Below are 22,952 nucleotides of genomic sequence, written 5' to 3' on the forward strand. Positions count from 1 at the left end.
TTCCATTCTTTGATCTCTTCATAGTCAGTCCTACACAGTCAGAAGACAAATAGTGAGCATGACCACTTTTTAATTGATTTAGACAAAAATGCAGAGAAGGCGGGGGTGGAGGGAGGCACGTGTGCAATGCTCCCAAGTGTCGTCATAGTGTTTGGTTTTGATCCACTCATTTTCACTGCCACGTACTCCAGGAGAGTCGAGAAATTGTTCATTCCGTATTGCAATCTGTTTCCTTCTCTCTGATCCTCATTTTGCAGATAAATAAAGCTAAGGCCACTGAGTTTTCCCAGGTCACTTTTAAATAAGCCAGTCTCTCTGAGAGATAGATGCCTGTCAACGTGTGAGAACGTTGCCCCAATTTTTTTCCTGTGAGGCTATAATTTAGCTTCATATGATAATTAATTTCTCTACTATTGATGAATAATCCATTCAATAAAAACCATGATTTAAGTGTTTTCCTTAGGGACTAACTCTTGCTGGCCTCTTAATTTAATTTTGTGGAAGTTTTTCCCACCTCTTCATCAGTGGAAATGATTATTAACCTCTATTTGCATATATCCTTATAAATCGGTCTGTCCTTGGAGTGCCTTTTTCTGAGCACAGCAAGCTGGGACACTTGTAAATCTCCAGGATCTCCAAAGTCAATCCCGGCCTGTAATATTGTTTAATCTATTCTTGGACGTTTTAATGCAGTAAGTTCAATTTAATCTTTCCCAGTAATCTAGTAATACATTGAAATCCCACAAACATTTAAATCTGATAATGGCTTAATCACACACTTTAAATAACAGTTGAGATAATGAAAAAATAATTCACCATTTTAAAGGCAGAGTAACTGAATTTCCCTGATGATTGACTTCTACGAAGCCACCTGAGATAATACAAATCTGGGAGTCAAAGCAAAGAAAGCCCCAACACCATCAGGAACAGTCTTCCTTCTTATAAACACCTGCGTTCTGCCTGTAGACTCAGTCGTCACCATGACCTTCACCCCAGAGGACTGTCTTTGGAGCACTGGCCAGTGTTGCTCCAAGCTTCCTGTAGGTTGGGGTCTTCTGGGGGTTTCCTCCCGTGGATTAATTTCCTATTTTTACTCTTCCAGGTGCCAATCGCGAATTGCCCGAACTTTACCTGCTGATCAGAAGCCAGAATGTCGGCCATACTGGGAAAAGGATGACGTTTCAATGCCTCTGCCGTTTGATCTCACAGACATAGTTTCAGAACTCAGAGGTCAGCTTCTGGAAGCAAAACCCTAGAAGGAGCACAAGTCTCAGGCAGAGGAGAAAAAGAGATTGGCTTTCCTCTCCAACACTCTCATGGGCTTAAGCAAGGGCAGTGGAGACTTCTCTTGGCCCCTAGATTGTAGCACCCGGGTCCCAATCCAAAACAGCTAGGAAATGGTGCCCATGAATTTTTAAATGTTTTAAAATGACCCTGTGTTATAGTCTGATTTGGTGTTAAACAGGACCTTCTTCCCCAAAAATTGTTCAGATTATAAAATGTGAGCCATTCAGCCCCCAAGGTCCAGGGCAGGCGACAGGAATGAGCCCAGCATGTGACAAAGCCTAACCTACTTTCCTCTTTCCCAAGCTTTTTCAGAGACTCTGGAGTGGACCCAGCCCTCTGGGGAAAGACAGAACTTAGAGACATCCCAGTTTCTCACCACACCCACAGTGCTGTCCAATATGGTAGCCACTAGCTAGCTGTGGCTACTTCAATTTAAATTCAGTTTTAATTTTAATTAAAAATGCAGCTCTTCAGTTGCCCTGGCCACATTTCAAGTGCTTAATAGCCTCATGTGACTAGTGACTGCTGTATTGGACGGTACAGGTATGGAACATTTTCATCATCGAAGAAAGTCCTATTGGACAATACTTCTATAAAAAGTTTGAGAGCAGGAATTCTCATTTCCATTCCTCTGTAGCCTCTATCCCCAAAGGCAAAGAAACTAAAAAGTGAAGTGACTCATTGAAGATTGGCCTCTTTCGTTTCTCTAAGACAAACCTAAGTAAAAGCCTGAGCTTTGAGTCCTATGCTTAGTGCACAGGAAGGAGATGTTAATAATTAAAATAAAGTTGATATCCTGTCTTTAGGGAGTTCCCCTGATCTCTTGAAAGAGACACAGCCCCATTTACATTATTTTGTGGATTTCACCAGCATAGTATAGTTTTTTCTGTAAGTCCCTCATTCTTATGTAATAACAGGTGGAACTGAGGTTTGAAGAATCTCAGTGGCCCATCCTGATGACATTGGAGACTCAGAAAGACAAGAGAGAGTAGGGTTTAAAACCTGAGCTTTAAGACTCCCACTAGCTTTGTGTCCTTTGGCATGTTAACGTGCCTCAGTTTCCTCACCTGTATAATGGGGATATATGAAAGGCACCAGTCCCAAGGTGAATATTAAGTGAGATGATTCTAGTTACAGGCTTAGAACAATTTCCAGCACATAGTTAAATATCCAGGAAATCCTAGTACTGTCATGTGTGGGTGAGCTGACCTGGATGTAGATGTTTTCCTCTCTTTCTGACCCCTCCGCCAGTTTTGTCTTGTGATGCCATTAACACATCTCCCCCTTTCTGACCTGGCTCCTGCCCATTGGTGTCCCAAGAAATCATGAGAATAGTTAGCCCCCCTCTCCCCAGCCTGTTGCCTTCTCGTGTAGTTGTTCACAGTAGTTGAGAAGTTGAAGAGCTTTTGCCTGTTGAAGGTGCACTGAGAATGAACTCTTTCCTGCCACCAGAATTGCAGTGGTTCACAGCCTGCACTCATTCCCATGCAGTTAATAGCCACAGAAATGTCACGTTGAGCAAAGCGGCCAGGGTCTCATCGTGTTGAGACTCGAGTCTCTCAGATCTTGGATTCATTCCCTGGTGTCTTTGAGCCTCGGTTTCCTCATTGGTAAAAGAGAAGTGAAGCGGTGTCTCACAGGGTCGTTACAGAGATTAAATGAAATAAATGAAATAACGTAGACCAGGAGGGCGTGGTGTTTAAAAGTCACAGGTGGGGCACCCTCGGGCCATCCGGCCCAGTGTTTTCTTTAGCCCCTATGATGTTCATTTTTTGTTATATTCCATTAGGTGCCAAGATTTAAAAAATTGGGAGATTTCACATAAGATTAAAAGCTCTGCATGCATTTTCTTTTTTCTTTTTTTTTTTTTTGAGACACAGTCTTACTCTCTCACCAGGCTGGAGTGCAGTGGCACGATCTCAGCTCACTGCAACCGCCGCCTCCCAGGTTCAAGTGATTCTCCTGCCTCAGCCTCCCAAGTAGCTGGGACTATAGGCACGTGCCACCACGCCCAGCTAATTTTTGTATTTTTAGTAGAGATGGGGTTTCACCACATTGGCCAGGATGGTCTCGATCTCAACCTCGTGATCCACCCACCTCGGTCTCCCAAAGTGCTGGGATTACAGGCGTGAGCCACCACGCCCAGCCAAGGTCTGCATTTTTCTTTAGAACTCAGAACACCCAGTAGTCCTAGGCCCCCATCCTCGCATGGCAACAAGCTAAATAGCATCTTCCCACTGCGAGTTGGGGCATGACCCAGCCTATGGTTTGCCATACTCCCTCTTTTTCTCCGTTTTTTCATTAATTGTGAACCTGACCTGCGTCACCCTTTCATGTCAGCGCTCTCCAAACCTGCTTGCTTGCACCCCTCTAGTCGAAATGTTTTGTGCTCACCCCAATATATGTGTGTGACTATTGAACTCTATTCGTAGACTGCTTGTACTAATGTCATTTGCATCATAAAATATTCATATCCAATAAACATATTAAAAGGATGAGATAAGAAACCAAGAGAGATTCTGCTGTTTTTTTCCTTTTGCATGGATGAGCCAGCTTCACTGGCCTACGTGGGGCCCAGGTGGAATTAGTTCTCAAAGGCCTCCAGGTGGAGTCAGGGAATGTGCAACAGGGTTGGAGAAATCACTACTTTAAGTGAATCCGAAAGGTGAGATCACATTTGCTCTAAAGAAATGGTGATCCCCACACTTTGGGAGGCTGAGGCAGCAGATCACTGGAGGTCAGGAGTTCGAGACCAGCCTGGCCAACACGGTGAAACCCGTCTCTACTAAAAACACAAAAATTAGCTGGGTGTGGTGGTGTGCACCTGTAATCCCAGCTACTCGGGAGGCTGAGGCAGGCAAATCGCTTGGCCCGGGAGGCGGAGGTTGCAGTGAGCCGAGATCACGCCACTGCACTCCAGCCTGGGCCACGGAGCGAGAGAAAAAAGAAATGGTGACTTTCATTGAGCATGTGTTTGAGGATTTCATGTGCTCTCCAGGGAGGTTTCAGATGGGTAGAAGGAGGTGGGCAAGACCCAATAAAAAGGCAGCTGGTACGGGCAATGACAATGAACTCGTATCCTGCAGAGTCAAGGGAAGGCTTGCTTCTGCCCTGTGAATTGGAGAAGGATTTTCCTGGAAGCACAGGCCCAGAAATCGCACCCTTCTCCCCATGTGTGCGGATAAGGGACCACTTCCATCAGCAGCAGCCCCCTCCTGCTTTCCTGCCAGTCCTCCCTGTGGTCCCAGGTCTCTTGAGAAAAGTGATCTAAGAGATCCCTTTGCAATGAGGTGCTACTGACCGCCCTGCCTCCCTCCCTTCCTCCCGCGAACCTTTCTTGGTGCTGACCACAGCCTCAGCAATGAGGCAAGCCTGGGGACCCAAGACAGATCTCTGCCTCCCAGGCTGGTGGATGCCCTGGGATATGTAGTGACCAAAAGAGGAACTCACCCCATAGTGGGGAAATAGATAGTAAGCAGCAAATCAATAACAAGAGTGTTCTAGGTGGTTCTAAGTGCCAGGAAGGGAACCAACTGGGAGAGGGACAGGAGGAGATGGTGACTGACCAAGGGGACCTTGGTCAGGCTGTGGGGAAGGGAGGTGGTCGGGAAGAGCTTCCCAGGAAAGGGGACGGCGGGCCCAGGCAGGAGAGCCCTGGGAGGGGGTGACCAAGGAAGGAAAAGGGCCCTGAGCCCGAAGCCGAGAAGACCAGGAGGGAAGAAGGGGAGATGTAGGGCAGAGCAGGCGGGAGCCACTCGGGTTTTATTCCACACACCCCAGGAAGCATGAAAGGGTTTCAAGCAGCAAGGGCGTGGAGGTAACTTGGTGAGATATTTTTATGCATTAGACCATCGCTCTATCTGGATTCCAGAGGGTCTCTGAGAGAGCAAATGACTCAATTCAAAGGAGCGGCTTTCCAACTGGGAATGTCCCCCTGGCTGGTTGAGATCTCAGGATGGCCTGCGGCCCCTCTAGGTTGCCCGCCTGCAGAGTTCACTCTAAAAAGCCCCTCCCCTCCGCACCCCAGCAAATCCATTCCTGACGCCCTCACTGGCAGGCTCCAGCCCCACAGAGCTTTCTAGACATAAAAGAGCAGGGTCATGGCATCATTGGTGACACAATTTTAGTAATAAGTTTCAAAATCCATCACTCACTGAATCGAGGGATGCCAGAATTGAGAGTCCACAGGACCCGTTTAATGGACCCCACGTTCAGTAGACGGTTTTTTTGTATGCTTCGAGGGAAGGAAGGTATTTTCAAATGCAACTTCTTTTTTTTTTTTTTCTTGCTCTAGTTAGGGCTGATTTTACCACTGGGCAAATTGCATACATTTGGATCCATGCCACGCTAAATACGGTTTATTTTGGAGATCTGTCAGAGGCAAGCACATGGAAGACAAGGGGATTCTGGTTTGAAAAGGCAATTCTCATCCAGACAGATTCAGATGGAGAGGAGCGGTGTGGATTAAAATGCGCCGAAGTAGTAATGCCGTTTATCCCGTTTGCCTTTGTTACTCTGTGATTAAATGGTATTTTTAATTAAGTTTCATTGGGAGCCATAGGTATCGCGGTGGTGAAATCAATTTGACAACCATAAAGGGGAGAGACGGCACAGGCGTGTTGTGATGATTGCGGCTGTAGGGAAAGCCGGGCAGCTTGCAGAGGATGGGTGGGAGGAGGGGAGCTGGCTAAGAATGACTTCTGCAAGACAGCAAGGGCACCCCTGGGCTGTTGCTGTGTTTGGGAGGCAGGTTTTGGGGGTTGTCAGAAGGCATTCACCTGGTTCGCTCACCTGAGACACCCGATAGATTCCTGGAAGCTCCAGGAAAGTATCTGAAGATCTGGTTCTCCATTCTCTCTTATTAACAAGGAGAACCACGAGTGCTCCCCAGATCCCGGCTAGAAGGACCAGACAGCTTTCCACCCTGGTTCCCAGGCAGCCCTGCTCCCATAGTCCTGTGTCCCGGCGACCCAATGCTCCCAGGACGGTCCTAATTCCCACCTCTCAGAACCTTGTCAGCCAAGTCCTTCCTGCTCTCTGGCCCAAATCCTCCTCCTACATTGGAAACGGAGCCTCTCTGCACCCTCTGCTCTTTCTATCCCGCTGTCATTCATCAGATTTTCCAAATCTTTGGATTCCTGAGTGGCAGAAGAGGTTTTCTGAGTTTAAGTTCTGATTCTGTGTGTGATCCTCACTCTACCACCTCTTCAAACCTTTCTTCTCTTGTCTACAAAATAGAATAGTAGTAATCCATCACGTAAGGTTGCTGTGAAGGTTCAATAAGTTAATGTGCATTTAAAATGCCTCCCGCAGTACCTGACATATACTGGTCTTCAGTGAGGTACTAGCTATTATTATTAACCAAGTTTCCTGTGATAACAGTTGTAGCTTTGTGACTGGGCCAAATCACTTAACCCCTCTGTGCTCCAGTCTTTGTTTCTATAATGGGGATGATGATAATGCCTAGCTCATTGGATTGTTCTGTCCCCTGCGATCAGCCATGTTAAGTGATTCATATCATGTCTAGTACTTAAAAATCACTCCACGCATGTACATTATTATGATGAAAAATATGATCAGTGATATCCTGACCAAAATATTAAAGGGACTAAAGATAGCTGTGGCTTGTTCAAGAAGAATATTGTGTCACTATCCCATATATTATTCCATTTGCTCTTCACAGCTTCCATTTTTCGCTAGGCGGATGGCATGAAACTTTTTATAAATGAGATATTATGAAAAATGATGTTTTAGGACTCCCATTTCTTCAGTGGGAGTAGGTCACCCATTGCAATTTTAGATTTGCTTAAAAAAAATTCTTGCCATCGCCTTCTAATGGATGATCTGTGTACAACAATTGTTTATTGACTCTGAATGTCTAAGTACCAGGGTCAGTCTATTTCAAGGGGAGGGAAGCATTAATTAACCTCCAGCATTAGATTCAGTGATTCTTTTCCAATGATGCAGTTCGTGACTTTGCTCGCATTTACTTTTCATCAATCCTGAAAGAATTGAGGTAAAATAGTTCCTCTGCACATGTGTGTCAAGCTAAATGGATAACAGCAGATACAGATCTGTTTGCCTGTCTGCACTTGCCTTTAGACAAAATTCATCAATTTTACAAAAGCCACTGACTAAACATGGCACCAATACAAATGAAGCACTTCTAGCAGGTGGGGTTTCCCTTTGTTTCTGATCTGGTAAATGCAGTAGTTTCCTGCCGAGAGATGGGAAGTGCTGGCCTAGGACAGCAAGGTGCCCTACAGGTGGGGCCAAAAGGGTCAAGACCATTCTACAGGAAGTTTAGGAGACGTTCAATGGTTCCAGATCCTGTGTGATTCGGGTAATTCTGACCCTCTTCATTAGTGATAATGGCGTGAAGCTCTTTCACACAGTCTTATTTTTTTTTTTTCAGACAGGGTCTCACTCTGTCACGTAGGCTGGAGTGCAGTGGTGAGATGACAGCTCACTGCAGCCTTGACTTCATGGGCTCAAGCGATCCTCCTGCCTCAGCCTCCTAAGTAGTCGGGATCATAGGCACTTGCCACCACACCCGGCTAATTTTTTTGTAGAGACAGGGTTTCACCACATTGCCCAGGCTGGTTTCAAACTCCTAGGCTCAAGTGATCTGCCTGCATCGGCCTCCCAAAGCGCTGAGATTACAAGCATGAGCCACTAAACCTTGCCCTCGACACAGCCTTGCTTGGTGTTAAAGATTAAACAAAGACCACAGGTGATCACTCTCTTCATGATGCCAGTTTCAAGGGCACCCTTCTTCCCTTCCCAGCCTCCGAGGGAAGGAGAGAGGTTCCACAAGCCAGATCCATCCCCATCCACACAGGTAAAACTATGGCTGTGCAGCTAGCAGGTAGAGATAACATTTGGAGAAGGGCTTTGTAAATGCTAAAGTCCTACTCAAGTCCAAGGGAGAGAAATTATTATTATTCATTTTGTGAAACCAATTTAGCTTGGGTGGGTGATGGAAGAATTTCTACATACATTCATTACTTCTGATCAGGCAAGACCAGTCTGACACAGGAACAGTATATGGCTCACTCTTAAAGCCACAGCAGGCAGCCAGGGCTTGGAGAAATAGAAACCTCTCTTGCACAAGAATAGTCTCAATGAATCATGTTAAGGCCTCTTTAAGTTTTTCAGACTCCATGCACCCTGTGAAAACTGCCTTTCTTGAGTAGAGGTACGTTCAGCACTTCATAAAATAATCTTGGAGCCTCCAGACACACGGATGGAGGAGCATGATTTCATTTGTTTCTTTGCAAAACTGCTGTCCCCAACTGAAAAACCTGATTATCCTTTCAAATAGGGAATTCGGCTTTCCACGTTGGAACCAGCACAGTTAACCCCCAAACCCCCAAGGCCTGCAAGAGATGAATCAATTTCTCAGACAGCCAAAGCTGTGGCTTATAACTCATCCAACCCAGAAAACTGGACCGCTGGTCACCTTCCTTCCCCCTGCCCCCATCTCTGCAGACAAAGGTTTCCAGTTGATTATGCCTTGATTAGAGTCAGGAGAGAAGCAAACCAGGTATATAGGATTCCCATTATCCTTCCCTCCTCTGCTCCCAACCAGGGTCACGCTGAGAGGGATCTCGGTGAACATGTGAACAATCAAGCCATGTTTACCATGGACGTTTAGTTTTCTTTTCTCAAAATCAAAACAGAGTTTAGTAGGCAGCGTATTTCATACATGCCCCTTGATCAATGGAATGATCTGTCAGAAGCCATTAAAGCCCCCATTAGCTTGAATGCATTCAAAGCTAAACTATTGGATCATTTAAGGGCTGCAGTGATTGTTTTTAATATACCGTACATTGATTTCTCCCTGTGAGCAGCAACATAAGTTTGAAACTAACTGTGTATGACTAAGGCTCCATTTGCTGTCTCCAGCCCTCTGTGAGAAGCATGGTTTCACTTCGACCAGAAATGCCTGTGTATAGTTTTCAAAGAGATGCAGACCCTGTTCGATTTCCCAAGGTTTAGACTGGGTCGGGTTGTTATTTCTTTTTTCCCTGAGCTTTCTCCCATTTCTTTGTGCCCATTAAGTGAGCTGTGCGTGCAGAATTGGAGAGGCATCCCTGCAAGGACTTCAAGTGAAAGGTGGTGGGAGAAATTGTTCTGAAAGCATGAAGCCCAGCTGAGGCCAAAATCAAAGTGAATTTGACAGCCTTGGGCCAGCAAAACTCTGTACCCAGCAGAAAGCAATAGATGTGTGGCTGTGTCAGGGGCGTCCTCACTGGGACATAGCTTGGGAGGCTGAAGGTACCTTGGAAGGGCCAGATGAGGAAGCTAGCCAAGGCCACAGGCCCTCCTCGGACTGCTATATTGCCAGCTCTTCATAGTATTGACTCTTCAGTCTTATTCAGTCTTAGCCAACACACACTTGTTGATTCCTTCTGGAATATCAGACTCTGCTAGCAACACAAGGTCCCTGTCCTCAAAATCTTATTCTTAATCAGCATTTCTGATTTCTGCCCTTTGCTCATTTTAATACAGAGCCTGAGGATAGGAGAGCAGCGTGGTGAAAGAAGCAATAGTTACCACATTTGCAAAGGCACATACCCCAAAGAGAAGTTTTTAATATGTCACACCCATTTTACAGATGGGGCAATGGAAGTCCAGATGGGAGAAGCTATTTCAGGTGAATTATAGAAACTGGATTTCAAGTTTCTGGTATGTATTGAATTTGGGAAGGCAGTGAACATTCTTGAGCCCTCCTCCCAGGTTCACCTTCAACATCCTAAAGCATGTTGAAGAGGAAGGTGGTTCCAGGTCACTTACAAGAACAGGAACGGCCCCTCCCTCCAAATATGAGCCCAGAAAGGAGAACCTTTGTTACTCTAGAAAACAGTGTGTGTGTTATTGTTTTCTCCATAGGTCACAGACATCCACAAGATATTGGTGATTTTACATATTATTAGAGCCACTGAAATTTATGATGCAGGATATTAACGTCAAAGAGGCCAAGATGCATCATTCGGAACACTGGCCAGTCAAGCAGAAACCACCGTAGTAAAATCGAAAGCTGGAGTCAGCAAAGTATAGCCCACAGCCAAATCTGGCCCATCCCCTGTTCTTATAAAGTTTTATTGGAACGCAGCCATGCTCATCAGTTTATGTATTATCTAAGGCTGTTTCCAACTACGGTGGCAGAGTTGAGTGGTTGCAAAGGACCATAGGGCTATCAAAGGCCCAAATAGTCATTGTCTGACCCTTCATAGAAAAATTTTGCTGAACTGTAGTCTAGCTCCAAGGATTGTTGTATCACCTGTGATCGTGCCTATTAAGCAATTAACGTCATGTCTAATACTTAATAATGACTCAGCATGTATCAATTACGATGATAAATATTATCATGGCATCCAAACCAAAATACTCATGCCAACATCTCTCTGTACAGAAACATGGAAAAAAGAGCGATGCTATTAAGGAGGAAAATCGAGCCAGGAGCAAAACCTAAGGCTATTTCTGAACTAAAGAGGCCTGAATAAGGTAGTGAGAGGACCAGGGAAAGCCTTCCCACGGGGATGGAGAGCCACCCCCTCACCGGCTTTCTGGTTCAGATGTCTTGGCTCAACAGAGGGCAGATTCGCAGGGAAGCAGGCCGAGCCTGATCTTTTCTCCGCTAGAACTGCTCAACAGGTGAAGAATCTTTTTCCAGCACTCCTGAGCCCTTCGGGTCGCGGAACAGTGCGAAGATTATTCCAATGCCTCATTAGGAGAGGTGATAATCTGGTCTGTGGTTTCTTTTTCGGTGGGGCATGGTGTGAGGGTGAGTGTCATGCTTTCTAAGGCACAGGGCTGACTAAAGGGTGTCCTATTTATAAGTCAGTAAAACACAGCGGCTTCATACTCTGTGCTTATTACCCAGAAGCCCCGGCTCTTAGAGTTTCTATTAAGATGTACCCCATAAATATATGCGCCTCCTATGTACCCACAAAAATTAAAAATAAAAAAAATTGAAATCACTCATTTATGCTTGGTGTTATGATTGTAACTAAGAATCCTGGAGTGAGGTGGTTACAAAGTGAGCCCGACTTTCCATGGATGCACCATCCCAGAGTGCACCGTGAGCCCGGCTTTCCACTGATGCACCGTCCCAGGGTGCGCCGGGAGCCCCGCTGTCCACGGAGGCACTGTCCCAGGGTGCGCCGGGAGCCCCGCTGTCCATGGAGGCACCGTCCCACGGTGCGCTCCTCCTTAGAGGTCTCTGCACTCTGCCTTTGCTGCCGGCACTCTCCAGGAGCACCTTAGTTGGATCTTTACTTCCTCACTGCCTCTCTCGCCACGCGAATCCTTGAGTCACTTATAGGACACTCCACGTTGATCATTTTCATTTGTCCTGTTACCAGAGTGTTTATGAACACAATTTTACTTGCCAAATTTGGTTTCCGTGTTGGACTAGAGGAACTAGAGGGCAGGACTTGCTGGATCAAATTTTTACTTCCATTTTATGGTATCCCACAGGACTCATAAGACTTCATGTCCCCCAGATTATCTGATCTTCAGCAGCTATCAATCCAGCTAACTTTTATCTGACACATAATAGGTGCTCAATAAACATTTGTTAGCTGACTAGTTGCTAAAGCAAAATTGATCTGATCTCAGCATCCCCTGCTTTAAAATCTCCTCTAGTTTCCCCTTCTCTTTGGGTTTTCTGACCACAGCTTGCAAGGCTGTTTGAAATCTACCCCCACCTCTTACAATTTCACCTCCCAAAACTTGCTTCTAACCTTTGTTCCACCTACACCCAATTTTGTACCACATCCTGAGTTGTTTCTTGTCACTGGTGCTGTGTAAGGTGAGTTGACCATGATCCTAGTGGAAGCTTAGCAACAGGTAAGAGGAGAAAGCTGATAATGGGCAAAGCTGCGGGGAATTTGGTCAGCAAAGTTAGTGTCTCAAAGTGACACTTAATTGAGGAGGTACTGATATGATAGACAGGTATCTGAGCTGGTGCTTGGGGCATGGCAGCCAGTGGGGTCTGTAGAAGGTCTTGGTTCTGTCTTGATTAAAGGGGTACCAAGAAGCACTCCAAGCAAGGCACTGCAAGGCCACAGTGTGGGGGCAGGGCCCAGGCCAGCCCCAGAGAGCAAAATCACAAAAGACAAACTGCTTTGGCCAATGGAGTTGAGGGAACACTGGAAGAGCTTAGTGGACATGGACTTGGGGCACTGGACTGACATCAGATCCCACTGTGCTACTAAGATAGTGGTGTCACTTCATAAACTTTTGTTTTTTTTTAGACAGAATCTCACTCTGTCGCCCAGGCTGGAGTGCAGTGACACGATCTCGGCTCACTGCGACCTTCGCCTCCTGAGCTCAAGCAGTTCTCCTGCCTCAGCCTCCTGAGTAGCTGGGATTACAGGTGCCCACCATGCCTGGCTAATTTTTTGTATTTTTAATAGAGACAGGGTTTCACCTTGTTGGCCAGGCTGGTCTTGAACTCCCAACCTCAAGTGCTCCACCCACCTTGGCCTCCGAAACTGCTGGGATTACAGGCATGAGCCACCGCGCCTGGCCCCATCGTAAACATTTAACTCACGAATTCAGTTATCTGTGCTCAGCAAACATGCACAAAAAGGCAAAAAAGCATAAGGGTTCCATCCCCAAACTGCACTCAGGGATTGCACAGCCTGGAGTGTGGGAAGATGTGAGAACAGAGAATCTCTGTTTTCTCATTTGGGAAGCTACTACATGGCTTCTAACCCAAGCCAGAGACTTCATGTTGTGCTCAACTGAAGAACAATGATCTGTTCCTGCACCTGATGAAGAACTATCCAGACATTTCACTGAAGAGGATAAACAGGTGGCAAATAAGCACATGAAAAGATGATCAACACCCTAAGCCATTAGGAAAATGCAAGTTAAAACCACAATGAGAAATTACCACACACTTCTGAGAATGGCTATCATTTTTCTCTGTTGAGAATGCAGAGACACTGGATCACTCACACATTGCAGGGGGAGAATGTCAAATGATATCGCCACTTGGAAAAAATCATCTGGCAATTTCTTCTAAAACTAAACATGCACTTACCATTTGACCCAGCAACTGTACTCTTAGGCATTTGTCCCCGATAAATGAAACCTGTATCCACGCAAGACCTGTACATGAATGTTCATAGCAGCTTTCATAAGAGCCCCAAACTGTAAACAACCCAAATGATGTCCTTCAGTGAGTCATTAAATTTTGGTACATCCATACCCTGAAATACTACTCAGCAATAAAAAAGGATAAACTATTAGATGGATCTCAAGGGAATTATGCTGAGAAAAAGATCCAATCTCAAACAGGTATATGCTGTGTAATTCCATTTACATAACCTTCTTGAAATAACAAAAATGTGGAGCTGGAGAACAGAATCCTGGGTGCCAGGGCTTAGGGAAAGGAGGGAGGGGGTGGGCGTGGCTATAAAGAAGCAGCAGCACAGGCCCCTTGTGATGATGAAACAGTTTTGTATCTTGATTGTAGCAGTGGTTGCATGAATCTACATATAGGATAAAGTCATGTAGAATTGTGCATGTGTGCACAGGTGCACACACACATATACACCATGTGTGTAAAACTAGTGAAATCTGAATCAGCTCTATGGATGGTCCCAATGTCAGTTTCCTGGTTTGGATATTGCATTATAGTTATAGAAGATGTTACTGTCTGGGGAAACTGGGTGAGAGATACACGGGACCTCCCTATATGTATATTTTTTGCAACTTCCTGTGAATCTGTAATTATTCCAAAATAAAAAGCTAAACAATGAAACTGGCCGGGAGACAGCCTGCTGGCTTCCAACCTGGCAGCTCCTTAGGGGATTCTCATGTGTAGTTTCCACTGTACATAACTTCATGCATGGACCCCTCGTAAGATGGGACTCCTCTCTTGAAGCACAAGTGCATAGCCACACTTTGTTCAAGCGGATTGACTTCCCTGGGATGCTGCTGCCATGTCCTCATGCATCCCGCTGGGAGGACACTCATTTTCCCATTCACTGGGAAAAGACTCTTTTGGATGAGGTCGGATGTTTGGTCACAGGGACCTTTGGTAATCTGAAATGTCCTTTTAGTTTATTTTAAAACATTTTTGTGCAAACATGTAGTATTTAATTTCTTTCTTTTTTTTCTTTCTTTTTTTTTTTTTTGAGATGGAATCTCGCTCTGTCACCCAGGCTAGAGTGCAGTGGTGCAATCTCAGCTCACTGCAACCTCCACCTCCTGGGCTCAAGCGATTCTCCTGCCTACAAGCGTGTGAGCTGAGATTGCGCCACTGCACTCTAGCCTGGGTGACAGAGCGAGATTCCATCTCAAAAGAAAAAACCCGGTCACAAGCGTGAGCCACTGCACCTGCCCAGATCTCCTTTTTAAGAACAGCAAAAAGACAGGGTTTCACCATGTTGGTCAGGCTGGTCTTGAACTCTTAACATCATGATCCACCCGCCTCAGCCTCCCAAAGTGCTGGGATTACAGTCATGAGCCACAGCACCCAGCTACATTTAATTTTTTATTGATATGCAACATGCATATAGAAATGCACACAGAAAGAGTCACGAAGGCTTGGTGGGATTTACTCATATAACTGAGAAATAGAACTAGCTTCACTCATGCCCAGACGGTAACTTTCTCCTTTCCTTCCCTTCCAAAGGTAACCAAGTTAACATTGTAGGTGAATTGTGTCTATTTATACAAGTATTTTACTGCACAATTTTTAAACATATAAAAATAAAATCATAGAATAGACCTGTCACCCAGCTTCAACAACTGCTAACCCTGTGTGAAATGGCCTTTTAACAAAACATATTTGTAATACGTTGACCTAGGCTATGTTCCTAAGTGTCTTTTGAAACCCAGGGACGGAAACTAGTCTTCCAAATGTTGAGAGCTGTCTAGGTGCCAGGCAAAGTTGTGAGTGCTTCACACTGCTGTCTTACATAACTCTCCCAACAACTGTGTGTGGTCATTACTCTTCTTCTCTCTCTTCCAGGTGATGAAATTTAGACACAGAGAGGCTATGTAACCTGCCCCAGGCCACACAGCTAGTATCTGGCAGAGGTGGGTTTCAAACCCAGGCACTCTGGCTCCAGAGCCTGAGCATTTAACCTCTTAACCTTAGCAACGCTTGTAATTTCATCCAAGTGATTGGTTCCATCAAGCACAGAAGATACCAGATGTGGTAGAGGGAGGAGACAGAATTCTTTCCAGCCACTGCCATTTGAGAGCAATGCACCATAGCAAAGTGGTTAGATACTTGAGCTTTGGGGTAAATTGCACCTAGATTCTAGTCCCCCACTACACACACACACAGCTGTGTGACCACAGGGAAATTGCTTAACCTCTCTATGCCCCAGTTTCCCTTGTATAAAATGGGGCTACTAACAGCGCCTTTAACATAGGATTGCTTGAGGGTAAAAAAAAAAAAGTGCACAAAGCTGTTAGCATAAGTGAAATACTTAGCATAGTGCAATACTCATAATGCTCATTGCTCATAAATGTTAACTATTATGATTAATGAATGGACACCTGGCCTTTCGAGAGAGAAACTTTGCTCTTGGGTTCTGTGTGGTAGCCTGGGGAGGGAGGCCGCTTCTGCATGAGCACTGTTGTATAAAAAAGGGCAATTTCTGATCCTTGGTGAAAAACAAAGGTGCCATCTAGGAGTCCCATTGTTTGAAAGTAAGTCCGTGCCCTTCATAGCTTGGAAGCCGTCTGATTAACATGTCACCTCTGAAACCAAGGCGGAGGAGGGGACCGTTTCAAGCATTCTACCCTGGGGAGGACCGCCTGCAAGGATGGCAGAGATGCCGTGGCAAACTCGTTCTTAAACTATCCAAGAAGCTACAAAGGAGGGCTTTGGAGTGAAACTGATGGATAACCCTACTCTCTCCCAGTATTCTTCTTAGGAATATGTTGAAGATTTGGGTTCAGCTTCCTAGAAAACAGAAGGAAACTCTTGTTTTTTCTGGCACCTCTCTGATCTCATCACCTATGACCTACATGCCCCACCCCCACTTCCTGCCATCTCTGTTGGCACCATTCACTCTGCTTCCCCACCCCAGGCACCACCCGCCCATCTCGGGGCCTTTGCACCTGCTCTTCCCTTGGCCAGAACACTCCTTTCCAGGCAGCCAGGGGTTCATTGCCTTAGGGCTTTCCTCTGTTACCTCCAAAGTGAGTCTTGCTTGACTGCCCTCTACAAAAGTGAGCATTAGGATTTTTCAACATTAACCCCAACAACACTTTTAATAACACTTTACTGAGATATAGTTCACATACCATAACCAAGAGAACAGTGTTAAGACACCTCATCTAGTTTTATGGACTGTATTTTGTGGATTCTAAAGTGCATTTTTTTCTGTTTTTTGTTTTTTTGTTTTTTTTTAAAGACAGGATTTTGCTCTGTTGCCCAGGCTGTGGTGTAGTGGTGCAATCATAGCTCACTGCAGCCTCTACCTCCTGGGCTCCCCGCTCAGCCTCCTGAGTAGCTGGGACCACAGCCATGCACCATGACACCCGGCTAATTGGTTTATTTTTTGTAGAGATGGGGTCTCACTATTTTTTGCCCAGGCTGGTCTCAAACTCCTGGGCTCAAGTGATCCTCCCACCTTGCTCTCCCAAAATGTTATAGGCATGAGCCACCATGCCCAGCCTTTTTGCAGTTTTAACATCTCTGACATCAGGATGCAGCTTACAGTGATAGCATGTCATAGTCTAAACGGCAGTGTTTTATTTTTTCTTTCTTAGTGATACATAAAATGATGGTGTACCTTAAAATTGAAGGACTCTTTGAATCAATGAAATACGGTATCCAAAGTCTTCATAATCATTTATTCTCAAGAACTCCAAGTACAGATTTCAGCTGGACAGTTAGTAAAGATGTAAAGTACATTCTTGAACCTCCATTTGGGGTTAGATAACATTGGGGTGGGGTGTAAGGTATTGAATCTGCAGTTGCTTCTGAGTTCATGTGTATTGGATGGTGGGAATTTTTTTCATTAATGTATAATTCTTACCATTCTTTTTAGAATCACCTTTCTTCTTTTCTGTTCCTGCTTCTCTAATGCTTGCTGGGGGATTTCTTTTCTTTTGAGAATGTTAAAAACAATAATAATGAAAAAACTTCACAGTGACTCCGTCTTTGAAAACTGCTATCAAGGTGAGCATCTAGTGGAAATTTGGGGCTGGCTGGGCTGCCACAGGCAGTTTGCATTTAAACAAACTGTGGCTTTGATTTAAGAATCTGACTTGATGGGTAATATATCTAAAGCAGAAGATAATATATATACTGTTTCTATCAGAATTATCAAGTTCTTTGTGCAATGTGTTTATTTCTCTGAGTGATTATGTATTTATTAAATAATGTGTTTCAATGGGTATTATTTTCATTTCAGTGTTTGTGATACTTCTACAATATGTCTCAGATTCGGGGTTGAATGGCACCTGATAAATTATGAGCTGTTATTAGCTGCTTTCTTGTTGCATCTTAATTATTAGGTTGAAAAGAAAGGGCAGACTTTTATAAGCATTCATATTTTCTGTTTACAAGGCTTTTACTGACGTCTAATAAATTTAATTACCTCTAATAAGAAGAGGAAATGAAGTTCTATTTAGCAAATTCATGGCTTTGAAATGCATCTTGTAGCTTTATGAGCATGGCAAGCTCCAGGAAGGTGAAAGCTATTTAAGGAGCTGTTGCTGGGTTAAACTAACCTCAAAACTGTTAAATTATTTTTGTTTCCATTTTATTGCTTAACCTCTAGGGTAAACTTCGGGCTACCTGATAAAGCAGCCACTCCGGAACTTTAAACTTTACATGCTTTACCCCACAGGGCCGAAGCGGGCTCCTGTATTAAAGGTACATTTTTCAAACATAATTTTAAATTTGGAAATTGATTGTGTCTTGACCTACTTATTTCCAAGAGCTGTTCATTCCTGACTCCTTTGTTTTGCTCACATTATAAATCTATTGTTCTTTCAGGAGGGCTCCCAGCTGCTAAGGGGGTGGAGGGAAGAATCAGTGCAGGGAAGATGAGCTCATTCTGCCAGCACCACCATCATTTGAATCAGACCCACAATTAACTGGGACTCCGGCTGCAGAAAAAACACCTCGGGTCTGCGAGTGTCCACTTCTGACAGAGGGGCTAGGACAGAAAGAAGACTGCTGGCTTAGAAGAGTTGTGTTTGGGGAAAGAGGGATCCTACAAAATATTTAAAGGCTTATTTTATAGGGCATCAGATAGTTAATTTGGATTTATTTTTTGGTCCAATATCTTCACAGATAATACTTTATAAGTGTCTAGGTTTCCATTTATTATAGTCTACTGGCAGACAGACCCTTGGCAGAAAAACCATGCTACTTAGTGATAGCTCTTTCTTTTCGTGGTCTTTCTTTAAAACCTAAAAACAAGCCAGGTATTAACAGGAAGGTCTTGTGAAAGAATGATCATCTCTGAAAGGTATCCCCAGCCCTGAGGCCTCCTGTCACTGGGACAGCTGCTCTGCTCTGAGGAGCTGCCTGGGGGCTGTCCTCAGCTCCTTCTTGGTCCTCATCACACGCTCCCCATCCCTCCAGCCGAGGGGTCGCATCCTCCGGGAGTTTAAGACAAGCCTAGGCATCACGGGAAGACCCCCATCTTTAAAGAAAATAAAAATAAAAATTAGACCAGTGCGGTGGTCCCTGCCTGGAGTCCTAGCTACCCAGGGGGCTGAGATGGGAGGATCACTGGAGCCCAGAAAATAGAGGCTGCAGTGAGCTATGGTCGCACTGCTGCACTCCAGCCTAGGCAACAGTGAGACCTTGAAAAAAAAAAGAAAGAGAAGAAAAAGAAAGAAGAAAGAAAGAAAGAGAGAGAGAGAAGAAAGAAAAAAGAAAAAAGAAAGAAAAGAAGAAAGAAAAAGAGGGAAAGAAGAAAGAAGAAAGAGAAAAAGAAAGAAAGAAAAGAAAGAAAAAATATACAGAAAAAAATTTATTTTCTTTAGAGATGGGGTATTGCTTGTTGCCTATAAGCTTCTGGCCTCAGGTAATCTTCCTGCCTTGTGCTGGGAGTACAGGCATGAGCCACTGCACCTGGCCTTTGAGCACATGCATTTTTGCCATTTCAATTTCTTTTATTGAGAATTGCCTGTTCAGATCTTTCAACATTTAAAAAATTTCACTCCTTTTTTTATTGATTTGTGGGAGCACTTTGTATATGGTGGAGCCACTGCACCTGGCCTTTGAGCATATTTTATATGCATGTTTACCATTTCAATTTCTTTTTTTGAGAACTGCCTGTTCAGATCTTTCAACGTTTAAAAAAAAAATCTCAGTCCTTTTTTTTATTGATTTGTGGGAGCTCTTTGTATGTTGTGGATATTATCCCCCTCTCTGTTGTATGTGTCACAAGTATTGTTTTCCAGTCTATTATTTGTCTTTGAATGCTGTTCATGGTATCTTTTTATATTTATAGTATCTTATATAAGCATTTTTTATATAGTCAAATCTGTTCGTGTTTTCTATTATTGCTTCTTGTTTTTCTCTTATAAGATCTTTCCATCACAAATTACTCTTTGTTTTCTCGGGGCATTTTTTTTTTGTTTTATGCCTTTATCTTCAATTTTTTAATTCATCTCACATTGATGAATTAATTGCCTTAACAGATGTATTTAGTTGCCTTAACACCGGTCAATGGAGGACGATCAAATCTTCTAAAACTGATTTGGAAATTTCTCTCTTTAATATTTTAACTTTTTTTTTAATTTTTGAGACAGAGTCTTGCTCTGTCACTCAGTCTGGAGTGCAGTGGAGTGATTATGGCTCACTGCAGAATCAATCTCCCAGGCTCAAGTGATCCTCCTGCCTTAGCCTCCTGAGTGGCTCTGTGTACCACCATGCCTAGCTATTTTTTTCAAAAATAATTTTTTGAGAAACAAGGTCTCACTATGTTGCCCAGGCTGGTCTCGAACTCCTGAGCTCAAGTGATCCTCTTGCCTTGGCTTCCTGAAGTGCTGAGATTGCAGGCATGAGCCACTGTGCTGGCCCTAATTCTAATTTTTAAAGGAGACTCATCTTGAGCATGCTTAAAGATCTGGAAGAAGGATCCAGTATATAGCATGAGGTTGAAGAATTCAGGAGAACTCAAAGAATGCTGGAAGAAGTCTTGGTTCTAGAAAATGGGAGGGAATTAGACCAGAGAACAGAGATTCATTTTGAAGGACGCTGGAGAGAAGGAGGTGAGGATGGATGTCCCATGGATAACACGTAGGTGAGATGATGGGAGTTGGAGGAGTTTACGTCTAAAGACTCCATTTTTGCGATGAAGGGGCATGCGGCCATTTGCTGAGAGCAGCAGTAGAATTGGACATTTGTAGAAAGCAAATGTCCGACTCATCACGGAGGTTTTGGTTAAAGCAAGATGGGGAGGGTCCAGAAGAATGGTGGGGTTTGTCAAATATTTCTAATCTAAGTGTGTTTCATCACCTCCACCAATACACCCCAGTGCATCCTCTTACGTAGATTGCTGCAGTGGTCCCACGCAGGCAGGGACGGGTGTCTGTCTTGTTCACTGCTTTATCTCTGCAATCTAGGACAGTGCTTGGCACATAGGAAACATTTATTAAGCACTTAATGAATACATGAATGGATGCTGGGAAGCTTTTTTGCTATGGAACGAAGGTTCTGGAGGACACAATGGAATGAGTGTGGAGATGAGAAGACAGGCTGGGGAAGATACAGATGAGAAGCATGCTGGGACTTTGGGCAGCTACAAAGCAGAGCTGAGGCGTGATCACAGTCCTGGGGAAGCTACAGATGGGTTGCCCCAATTCAGCATGTGCTCAAGATTCCAAATAAGAGGCTGCCAGAGACAAGTTCTTATTCCTCTTCCAGCAGGGCAGGCAGGGGACTTGCTGGCTCTGGGGGCATTTGTCTTCCCTGGGTTACCAGTAGATCCTCAGAGCCTGGATGCCCTGGTCATCATGTGAAGTAGCTGAAGAGTGTCTTAGGTGGCAAGTGACCAGGGCCCCAAAGAAGCCCTTGCCTGGGTGGCTGGGGAGAGAGGATTGGATGCCATGGAAGACCACACACCATGGTAGTGGTGGACAGGCAGGGGTGACTTAGTGACTGAACCTTCCCTTGACAGAACCAGAAACCATCTGTGATGTCAAGAAGTGACCGAGCCCACAAGGAAAGCTCTGTCTAGATTGTAAACCTTCAAAAACATTTTTGGAATGAATGAGTGATTAGATGGCTGAATGAACAGTTTTATAGCAGATGGACATTTTCCATTTCAAAGGGAATGGAGTCCAGTGGGATTTCCCCTGGACTATCCCGCTTACTTCTCCAGTAATCATTCCACCTTCTGAGAACATGGTAAGATTGTACTTCCCAGCCTTAGGTAGGACACATGATGAGTTCTGGCCCAAGAATTTTGAGCAGAAGTATTGTGGGTTGTGTTCAAACCAAAGAATTTACTTGCTGGTGCAAAAACTTTGGACATCTTTTTCTCTGTCATGTGCTGCTCTGTCAGCTGGAGTCCCTGGATGAGTAGAAGGAGCCCCTTTGACAACCCATGACGGACCAATAGCATGAGTGAGAAATATGGGGGGTGCTTGTTATCTAGCATAACCTAGTCTAGCCCAACTGACACACCTTCTCATCTAATCTGAACTCCAATTATAACTATTCCTAGAGGAAAGAAAAAGGAAGCCTAGTTTTCAGTTACCAAATTTCTTTTCTTTCCTTTGTAAAAAAATTTTTGTGGTAAAAAATATGTATAACATTTATTATTTGTTTAGGCTGGGTGCAGTGGCTCATGCCTGTAATTCCAGCACTTTGGGAGGCCAAGGCAGGTAGATCACCTGAGGTCAGGAGTTCAAGACCAACCTGGCCAACATGGTGAAACCTCATCTTTACTGAAAAAACAAAAAACACCAAAATTAGCCAGGCATGGTGGTGGGCACCTGTAATCCCAGCTACTCAGGAGGCTGAGGCAGAAGAATTGCTTGAACTTGGGAGGTGGAGGTTACAGTGAACTGAGATTGTGCCATTGCATTCCAGCCTGGGAGACAAGAGTGAAACTCCATCTCAAAAAAAAAATCATTATTAATATTTTTAAGTGTACTACTCAATGAAATCAAATACCTTCACATGGTTGTGCACCCATCACCACTATACATCTCCAAAACTGTTTTTATCTTCTCATTCTGAACTTTGTACCCATCAAGGAATAATCCTCATTCCCCCATCCCTCCAACCCCTGGTAAGCACTGTTCTACTTCCTATCTCTGTGAATTTGTCTAGTCTAAGCACCTCATGTAAGTGGAATTGAATAGTATTTGTCCTTTTGTGTCTGGCGTATTACACTTAGCACAATATCTTCAAGGTTCCTCTCCATTGCAGCATGTATCAGAATTTCATTCCATTTTAAGGCTGAATCATGTGCTACTGTATATTTTGTTCCATATACTACATTTTGTTTGTCCATTCATCTTCAATGGACATTGAGGGTTGTTTCCATCTTTTGGCTACTGTGAATAATGCTGCTATGAATATGGGTGTACAGAGACTTGTTTGAATCCCTGCTTCCAATTCTTTCGTATATGTAACCAGAAATGGAAGTGCTGGGTCCTATGGGGATTCTATGTTTGATTTCTAAGGGTCCATCGTACTGTTTCCC

At 44.3% G+C, this 22,952-nt stretch overlaps 1 protein-coding gene and 1 long non-coding RNA gene across 3 annotated transcripts in view; both read left to right on the forward strand.

The window, feature by feature from the left end:
- Positions 1 to 3,794, forward strand: part of FTO (FTO alpha-ketoglutarate dependent dioxygenase) — a 408,367-nt gene extending 404,573 nt beyond the window's left edge. For both annotated transcript variants that reach the window (XM_054453521.2, XM_054453520.2), the window contains exon 9: positions 1,103 to 3,794. In XM_054453521.2, coding sequence (XP_054309496.1) covers positions 1,103 to 1,256 — 154 coding nt within the window. In that variant the 3' untranslated portion in view covers positions 1,257 to 3,794. The remainder of the gene's footprint in view (positions 1 to 1,102) is intronic.
- A 3,530-nt stretch (positions 3,795 to 7,324) lies between these two features.
- Positions 7,325 to 11,271, forward strand: LOC134738605 (uncharacterized). The gene is made up of 2 exons (XR_010124467.1): positions 7,325 to 9,978; positions 10,706 to 11,271. It is a non-coding gene; the product is annotated as an uncharacterized LOC134738605 (long non-coding RNA).
- The last annotated feature ends 11,681 nt before the right edge of the window (positions 11,272 to 22,952 follow it).

Source organism: Pongo pygmaeus, chromosome 18 (assembly GCF_028885625.2).
Source record: "Pongo pygmaeus isolate AG05252 chromosome 18, NHGRI_mPonPyg2-v2.0_pri, whole genome shotgun sequence".
Classification (NCBI taxonomy): Eukaryota; Metazoa; Chordata; class Mammalia; order Primates; family Hominidae; genus Pongo; species Pongo pygmaeus.